General features: G+C 47.1%; 2 protein-coding genes across 2 annotated transcripts in view; one reads left to right on the top strand and one right to left on the bottom strand.

The window, feature by feature from the left end:
* The window catches only part of LOC106592269 (voltage-dependent calcium channel subunit alpha-2/delta-4), a 208,379-nt gene that overhangs the window by 106,757 nt on the left and 91,622 nt on the right, over nt 1-10,000 (top strand). The window lies entirely within an intron of this gene.
* Nucleotides 1-10,000, bottom strand: part of LOC123743809 (leucine-rich repeat and transmembrane domain-containing protein 2) — a 49,381-nt gene that overhangs the window by 34,058 nt on the left and 5,323 nt on the right. Inside the window, exon 2 of the mRNA XM_045722458.2 lies at nt 214-401. Within this exon, the coding sequence (XP_045578414.2) occupies nt 214-298 (85 nt within the window). The 5' untranslated portion in view covers nt 299-401. The remainder of the gene's footprint in view (nt 1-213; nt 402-10,000) is intronic.

Raw genomic sequence — 10,000 nt, 5'->3', positions numbered from 1 at the left:
GTGTGTGTGTGTGTGTGTGTGTGTGTGTGTGTGTGTGTGTGTGTGTGTGTGTGTGTGTGTGTGTGTGTGTGTGTGTGTGTGTGTGTGTGTGTTTGTTGTAACATGCGCTTTGCCATATACTTGAAATTCATATAATCTCATCTCTCAAGCTCTGTGTTCTACTCGTCTGGTCTATTCCTATTAGTGTCCCCCATGTCTCTATGATCGACTCACCAGGTCTGGTTGGTGTGGTTGTGTGCGAGGTCCTCCCCTGGCTCCGCCAATCAGGGGGCCCGGCAGAGTGAAGGGGGTGGGGCATGTCGGAGCGTCCCGCGTCCACCCTCTCTAGACGGGCTCTGGCATCAGGACGCCCCGATGCCAGCCTCCTCCTGGGGAGAGGGGCAAGGAATAGATACTCAGCCCTAGGGAGGGAGAGAGAGAGAGGAAGAGAGTGTTAGAAAATTGTAAAAGCCTGGATGATGAGAAATGGAGAACGATGAGGGGGGCATAGGGATACCCTGAGGTGGGAGAGTTACAGAGATCTACGGTTAGAATGGTATCATCACTGGAACAGAGAGATACTCAGGGGCCAGTCACCACTCTAGTGATGAAGACAGAGAGGGGCCAGTCACCACTCTAGTGATGAAGACAGGGAGGGGCCAGTCACCACTCTAGTGATGAAGACAGGGAGGGGCCAGTCACCACTCTAGTGATGAAGACAGGGAGGGGCCAGTCACCACTCTAGTGATGAAGACAGAGAGGGGCCAGTCACCACTCTAGTGATGAAGACAGATAGGGGCCAGTCACCACTCTAGTGATGAAGACAGAGAGGGGCCAGTCACCACTCTAGTGATGAAGACAGGGAGGGGCCAGTCACCACTCTTGTGATGAAGGCAGAGAGGGGCCAGTCACCACTCTAGTGATGAAGGCAGAGAGGGGCCAGTCACCCCTCTAGTGATGAAGGTAGAGAGGGGCCAGCCACCACTTTAGTGATGAAGGTAGAGAGGGGCCAGTCACCACTCTAGTGATGAAGGCAGAGAGGGGCCAGTCACCACTCTAGTGATGAAGGTAGAGAGGGGCCAGTCACCACTCTAGTGATGAAGGCAGAGAGGGGCCAGCCACCACTTTAGTGATGAAGGTAGAGAGGGGCCAGTCACCATTCTAGTGATGAAGGTAGAGAGGGGCCAGTCACCACTTTAGTGATGAAGGTAGAGAGGGGCCAGTCACCACTCTAGTGATGAAGGCAGAGAGGGGCCAGCCACCACTTTAGTGATGAAGGTAGAGAGGGGCCAGTCACCACTCTAGTGATGAAGACAGAGAGGGGCCAGTCACCACTCTAGTGATGAAGACAGGGAGGGGCCTGTCACCACTCTAGTGATGAAGACAGAGAGGGGCCAGTCACCACTCTAGTGATGAAGACAGGGAGGGGCCAGTCACCACTCTAGTGATGAAGGTAGAGAGGGGCCAGTCACCACTCTAGTGATGAAGACAGAGATGGTCCAGTGACCACTCTAGTGATGAAGACAGAGAGGGGCCAGTCACCACTCTAGTGATGAAGGTAGAGAGGGGCCAGTCACCACTCTAGTGATGAAGACAGAGAGGGGCCAGTCACCACTCTAGTGATGAAGGCAGAGAGGGGCCAGCCACCACTTTAGTGATGAAGGCAGAGAGGGGCCAGTCAGAAGGAAGTGTGTCTCAGTTGATCAGAAATAGCCCTGCGGTCATCTTACTACATGAATGATAGTAGTGTGGGTCTTGGCAGTTTCCATAAACACACTCCCCCTCCAAGGGGACTGGCCCCTGCCAGCTCTGTCTGAGAGAGGAGGAGAGGGATGGAGAGAAAGGAGGAAGAGAAAACTGAAGAGAAAAAGCAGAAAAAATTGATGTGGAAAGAGAAACCTGGAAGGTGAGGGAAAGGAAGACAAGGGAGGAGAGAAAGAAGGAAGGTGAGAGAGTGAGCTATTGGGTGAAATACCACAGTGTGACATAACAGGAGCAATATTTGTTATTTTATTTCATCTTTATTTCGCCAGTTGAGAGCAAGTTCTCATTTACAACTATTTACAACTGCGACCTGGCCAAGATAAAGAAAAGCAGTGCGACACAAACAACAACACAGAGTTACACATGGGATAAACAAACGTACAGTCAATAACACAATATAAAACTCTATATGCATTGTGTGCAAATGTAGTAAGATTAGGGAGGTAAGGCAATAAATAGGCCATAGTGGCGAAATAGTTACAATTTAGCATTAACACTGGAGTGATAAATGTGCAGATGATGATGTGCAAGTAGAGATACTGGGGTGCAAAACAGCAAAAAAAATAACAATATGGGGATGAGGTAGTTGGGTGGGCTATTTACAGATGGGCTGTGTACAGGTGCAGTGATCGGTAAGCTGCTCTGACAGCTGATGCTTATAGTTAGTGAATGTGTGACCTGTTGCCACAAGTAAAGGTCAACCAGTGAAGACAAACACCATTGTAAATACAACATATATTTGTTTATTTATTTTCCACTTTAACTATTTGCACATCGTTACGACACTGTATATATACATTATATGACATTTGTCTATTCCTTTGAAACTTCTGAGTGTCATTTTTACTGTTCATTTTTGATTGATTAATTCACCTTTGTTTATTATCTATTTCACATGTTTCCCATGCCAATGAAGCCCTTTGAATTGAATTGATATCAGAGTACTGAGGGAGGGAAGGAGAGAGATATCAGAGTACTGAGGGAGGGAAGGAGAGAGAGATGTTACAGTACTGAGAGAGGGAAGGAGAGAGACATGTTACAGTACTGAGGGAGGGAAGGAGAGAGATATCAGAGTACTGAGGGAGGGAAGGAGAGAGACATGTTACAGTACTGAGGGAGGGAAGGAGAGAGACATGTTACAGTACTGAGGGAGGGAAGGAGAGAGATCAGAGTACTGAGAGAGAGAAGGAGAGAGAGATGTTACACTACTGAGAGAGGAGAAAGGAGAGAGAGATATCAGAGTACTGAGGGAGGGAAGGAGAGAGAGATGTTAGAGTACTGAGAGAGGGAAGGAGAGAGAGATGTTAGAGTACTGAGGGAGGGAAGGAGAGCGAGATATCAGAGTACTGAGGGAAGGAGAGAGAGAGATCAGAGTACTGAGGGAGGGAAGGAGAGAGATATCAGAGTACTGAGGGAGGGAAGGAGAGAGAGAGATCAGAGTACTGAGGGAGGGAAGGAGAGAGAGATATCAGAGTACTGAGGGAGGGAAGGAGAGAGATATCAGAGTACTGAGGGAGGGAAGGAGAGAGAGAGAGATCAGAGTACTGAGGGAGGGAAGGAGAGAGAGATGTTAGAGTACTGAGGGAGGGAAGGAGAGCGAGATATCAGAGTACTGAAGGAAGGAGAGAGAGAGATCAGAGTACTGAGGGAGGGAAGGAGAGAGAGAGATCAGAGTACTGAGGGAGGGAAGGAGAGAGATAGATAAGAAACAGAGAGATGCAGAGAGGTCTGGCTAGACAGGCTACCCTGTGGTTCAGACAGACAGAGAGGTAAGCACTGTGGGGAATCTACCTTGGAGGGATAGGAAGGAAAACAGGTCTGTGTGTCTGGGAAGAGAGTGGTAGCTCTCTGACACACTGAGCCCCCAACACACACCCCACTGACTTTCTGACTGTCTGATTATGTCAACTTGAAACCTTATTAAATATCATCCTACTGCAGTCTTAAGAAACCATATTAAATATCACTGCTTTTCCATCCTACTGCAGTATTAATAAACCATATTAAATATCACTGCTTTTCCATCCTACTGCAGTCTTAAGAAACCATATTAAATATCACTGCTTTTCCATCTTACTGCAGTATTAATAAACCATATTAAATATCACTGCTTTTCTATCCTACTGCAGTATTACTAAACCATATTAAATATCACTGCTTTTCCATCTTACTGCAGTATTACTAAACCATATTAAATATCACTGCTTTTCCATCTTACTGCAGTCTTAAGAAACCATATTAAATATCACTGCTTTTCCATCCTACTGCAGTCTTAAGAAACCATATTAAATATCACTGCTTTTCCATCCTACTGCAGTCTTAAAGATGACTGTCTGAAGAACAATGATCCTACTGTGTTATTCTGCTGAGCATATGGTGTACAAAACATTAACACCTCCCCCCTCCACCAACCCCCCTCAGAACAGCTTCAGCTCGTCGGGTCATGGACTCTACAAGGTGTCGAAAGCGTTCCACAGGGATGCTGGCCATGTTGACTCCAATGCTTCCCACAGTTGTGTAAAGTTGGCTGGATGTCCTTTGGGTGGTGGACCGTTCTTGATACACACGGGAAATCCAGCAGCGTTAGTTTTCTTGACACACTCAAACCGGTGCGCCGGGCACCTAATAACGTTCCCCGTTCAAAGTTTCTTCAGTCTTACCCATCCACCCTCTGAATGACCACACAGGCTCCTCCCCTTCATCGATGCTGATAGGCTGACAGTGTGTGTTGAAGGGGCCAGCTCTGGATGCTGATAGGCTGACAGTGTGTGTTGGAGAACACAGGAGGTCTGGATGGAAGCTGTGCTCATGTGAGCGGTCTGATGAACACAAAGCTGAACCCCCCTCCACTCTCTTAGTACTTTAACAGAGGAAAATTAGCCCGACCAACCGGTGCCCCCGCACATTGACTCTGTACCGATACCCCTGTATATAGCCTCCACATTGACTCTGTACCGATACCCCTGTATATAGCCTCCACATTGACTCTGTACCGATACCCCTGTATATAGCCTCCACATTGACTCGGTACGGGTACCCCCTGTATATAACCTCCACATTGACTCTGTACCGGTACCCCCTGTATATGGCCTCCACATTGACTCTGTACCGGTACCCCCTGTATATAACCTCCACATTGACTCTGTACCGGTACCCCCTGTATATAGCCTCCACATTGACTCTGTACCGGTACCCCCTGTATATAGCCTCCACATTGACTCTGTACTGGTACCCCCTGTATATAACCTCCACATTGACTCTGTACCGGTACCCCCTGTATATAGCCTCCACATTGACTCTGTACCGGTACCCCCTGTATATAGCCTCCACATTGACTCTGTACCGGTACCCCCTGTATATAGCCTCCACATTGACTCTGTACTGGTACCCCCTGTATATAGCCTCCACATTGACTCTGTACCGGTACCCCCTGTATATAGCCTCCACATTGACTCTGTACCGGTACCCCCTGTATATAGCCTCCACATTGACTCTGTACCGGTACCTCCTGTATATAACCTCCACATTGACTCTGTACCGGTACCCCCTGTATATAACCTCCACATTGACTCTGTACCGGTACCCCTTGTATATAACCTCCACATTGACTCTGTACCGGTACCCCCTGTATATAGCCTCCATATTGACTCTGTACCAGTACCCCCTGTATATAACCTCCACATTGACTCTGTACCGGTACCCCCTGTATATAGCCTCCACATTGACTCTGTACCGGTACCCCCTGTATATAGCCTCCATATTGACTCTGTACCGGTACCCCCTGTATATAGCCTCCACATTGACTCTGTACCGATACCCCCTGTATATAGCCTCCATATTGACTCTGTACCGGTACCCCCCTGTATATAGCCTCCACATTGACTCTGTACCGGTACCCCCTGTATATAGCCTCCACATTGACTCTGTACCGGTACCCCCTGTATATAGCCTCCACATTGACTCTGTACCGGTACCACCTGTATATAACCTCCACATTGACTCTGTACCGGTAACCCCCTGTATATAACCTCCACATTGACTCTGTACCTGTACCCCCTGTATATAACCTCCACATTGACTCTGTACCGGTACCCCCTGTATATGGCCTCCACATTGACTCTGTACCGGTACCCCCTGTATATGGCCTCCACATTGACTCTGTACCGGTACCCCCTGTATATAGCCTCCACATTGACTCTGTACCGGTACCCCCTGTATATAGCCTCCACATTGACTCTGTACTGGTACCCCCTGTATATAACCTCCACATTGACTCTGTACCGGTACCCCCTGTATATAGCCTCCACATTGACTCTGTACCGGTACCCCCTGTATATAGCCTCCACATTGACTCTGTACCGGTACCCCCTGTATATAGCCTCCACATTGACTCTGTACTGGTACCCCCTGTATATAACCTCCACATTGACTCTGTACCGGTACCCCCTGTATATAGCCTCCATATTGACTCTGTACCAGTACCCCCTGTATATAACCTCCACATTGACTCTGTACCGGTACCCCCTGTATATAGCCTCCACATTGACTCTGTACTGGTACCCCCTGTATATAGCCTCCATATTGACTCTGTACCGGTACCCACCGGTATAGAGTCTCGCTACTGTTATTTTCACTATCATTTTACAGTTTTTTTATTTTATTTCTTTTTTATCTATTGTTTAACCTAATACCTATTTGTTCCTTAAAATTGCACTATTGGTTAGGGCTTGTTGTAGTCAGCATTTCACTGTAAGGTCTACACCAGTTGTATTCGGAGCACGAGACTAATAAAGTTTGATTTCTCCAAACCGACGAAAAGAAGCCATTTTAGGACAGACACAGTGGTACGACCTGTTGACCTTTACCTTCAACTATAAATACTCCTATTGACCCCTGACCCTACAGTCAGGTGACGGGAGACGGAGAGCACATAAGTCAACAGCAGAAAGAGGAAACCTCACCTTCCACCATTATAGGACTGGTACCTTTCCTTCAAATTCAGTCTGTAAATACTCCTTCCTGTTGACCCCTGAACCTTGACAACTGCCTTCCGAGGACAGTGTCAACACAGTCGAAGAGTTCACCTACACTACCCATTTCTCTGAAGCTACTCGAAACCTCCAAATACAAATCCCCCTGACCTCTGACCCCTGACCCCAGTGACAGATTCTAAGGAGAGGAGGATGAGTGACAGTAGCAGGGAGAAACGTAACAGATAGATTACTCCTTGACTGTGAAAGAGGAGAGGGAGATGAGAGAGGGTAGGCCAGAGGGCTAGGTGGAATATTCCTGTCTAGATTTACAGACGGACTGAAAATGCTGAAATGTTTGAAGTGACGGATTGTAACTCTTGTGGACGATCCTTACTGTCTTAAAGTCATTTAGCACAACCATGGTTAGGTGACTGTATATCACTCCTCTGGAGAGAGTGAGACACTTACTGCTGATAGGTCTCTTGGGAGGGTTGGAGAAAACATTCAGATTGGCTCCTTAACCTGCTGTGTCCCTCTGGAGGGGTTAGTGCCATCATTACTACCTGTCACCCTGAACACCTGGCTACAAGCAGAGATGTTACTACCTGTCCACCCTGAACACCAGACCACAAGCAGAGATGTTACTACCTGTCACCCTGAACACCAGGCCACAAGCAGAGATGTTACTACCTGTCACCCTGAACACCAGGCCACAAGCAGAGATGTTATCACCCTGAACACCAGGCCACAAGCAGAGATGTTACTACCTGTCACCCTGAACACCAGGCCACAAGCAGAGATGTTACTACCTGTCACCCTGAACACCAGACCACAAGCAGAGATGTTACTACCTGTCACCCTGAACACCAGACCACAAGCAGAGATGTTACTACCTGTCACCCTGAACACCAGACCACAAGCAGAGATGTTACTACCTGTCACCCTGAACACCAGGCCACAAGCAGAGATGTTACTACCTGTCACCCTGAACACCAGGCCACAAGCAGAGATGTTACTACCTGTCACCCTGAACACCAGGCCACAAGCAGAGATGTTACTACCTGTCACCCTGAACACCAGGCCACAAGCAGAGATGTTACTACCTGTCACCCTGAACACCAGGCCACAAGCAGAGATGTTACTACCTGTCACCCTGAACACCAAGCCACAAGCAGAGATGTTTCTACATTATCCAACACATCTCTCCTCTCTCTAGTTCTGCCTCCACCTTCTCTTCTCTTAATTCAGTAGACTGTATTGACACGGCCAGTAAAATGACTTCCATTGTCATAGTTTACTTATGACAACAATGGTGGGACCAACGTCAATAATAGTAGTAGTAGTGTAAGTGGGATTACCATTAACAGCAACTACAGCAACAGTATTAATGAGAATGATCATTAATTAAAGCGATAGTAGTAGGCCAGTCTCAACATGACTGAAAGCCCCCATCCTAAAAAAAAAGTCTGTGATGATAAGGTCCAGACTGTCTGTTATTCTAGACAGGTCTATGATGATAAGGTCCAGACTGTCTGTTATTCTAGACAGGTCTGTGATGATAAGGTCCAGACTGTCTGTTATTCTAGACAGGTCTGTGATGATAAGGTCCAGACTGTCTGTTATTCTAGACAGGTCTATGATGATAAGGTCCAGACTGTCTGTTATTCTAGACAGGTCTATGATGATAAGGTCCAGACTGTCTGTTATTCTAGACAGGTCTGTGATGATAAGGTCCAGACTGTCTGTTATTCTAGACAGGTCTATGATGATAAGGTCCAGACTGTCTGTTATTCTAGACAGGTCTGTGATGATAAGGTCCAGACTGTCTGTTATTCTAGACAGGTCTATGATGATAAGGTCCAGACTGTCTGTTATTCTAGACAGGTCTGTGATGATAAGGTCCAGACTGTCTGTTATTCTAGACAGGTCTGTGATGATAAGGTCCAGACTGTCTGTTATTCTAGACAGGTCTGTGATGATAAGGTCCAGACTGTCTGTTATTCTAGACAGGTCTGTGATGATAAGGTCCAGACTGTCTGTTATTCTAGACAGGTCTGTGATGATAAGGTCCAGACTGTCTGTTATTCTAGACAGGTCTATGATGATAAGGTCCAGACTGTCTGTTATTCTAGACAGGTCTGTGATGATAAGGTCCAGACTGTCTGTTATTCTAGACAGGTCTGTGTGTTATACATTCCTTTCTTTTTGCCTGTCTACCAGTCTGTTTGTCTACCAGCCTGTTTGTCTAGCAGCCTGTTTGTCTAGCAGCCTGTTTGTCTGACTGCCTGTTTGTCTGACTGCCTGTTTGTCTGACTGCCTGTTTGTCTAGCAGCCTGTTTGTCTGACTGCCTGTTTGTCTGACTGCCTGTTTGTCTGACTGCCTGTTTGTCTGACTGCCTGTTTGTCTAGCAGCCTGTTTGTCTGACTGCCTGTTTGTCTGACTGCCTGTTTGTCTGACTGCCTGTTTGTCTGTTTTTTGTTTATTTATTTATTCATTAGGATCCCCATTAGCAGAAGCAGCAGCTGCTCTTCCTGGGGTCCACAAGGAAGTGTAACTGCCTCTCCGTTTCATTGTTTTCTGTACTGACCTCAACCTCCTCAGAGAGTCTTCCTGTACTCAGTGAACGCTCTCCTCTTCCCTCTGCTTCTCTTCCCCTTCCATTTTAAACAGGCCTTGACGTAGATCTCTGATTTGAACCCTTTAACCAGGGAGCTACAAAATGACTGAAGAAGTGCAAACCAACTTGTAGGCTGTTTTACCCATGTTAAGGATAGGATTTGGAAACAGTCATGTGACCCTAGATGCGCTTTTGAACACGGTTTTATTTTCCAGCTCAGAAGTTGTTTGGTTGGTTGACAGGTTTGGAGGTCAGGCTCTACAGTGCTAAAGCTGTCTATATTCTCAGAAGGCTTTTTATACTGCAGTCAGTCACTCCCCACCCCCGGCCCTTCCAAGACATAAATACTCGGTGTCAGTGTGGCCTGCGTGCTGCTGAGTGGAGGGACAGTCACACCTCTTCTCCTGCTCATCATCCTCCCCACTCCTCCGTCATTCCCCTCATTCCTCCAACCACAAGATTGCTGTCTGCTCATACCTTGTACTAACGCGTACAGTGATACTGTGTGTGATGCCTTTCTCACTAATATCACAGCAGTAAACAAACACCCCCTCCAGTCAATCACCCCAGCTGTCCTCTTCCCCTCTTCATTACAGTCAGTAGATAGTATTATACACACACACACACACACACATACACATACACACACACACACACACACACACA

The sequence above is a fragment of the Salmo salar genome, chromosome 07 (genome assembly GCF_965601325.2).
Source record: "Salmo salar chromosome 07, fSalSal1, whole genome shotgun sequence".
Lineage (NCBI taxonomy): Eukaryota > Metazoa > Chordata > Actinopteri > Salmoniformes > Salmonidae > Salmo > Salmo salar.
The sequence above is the reverse complement of the archived record's forward strand: the minus strand, read 5'-3'. Positions and strand labels throughout refer to the sequence as shown.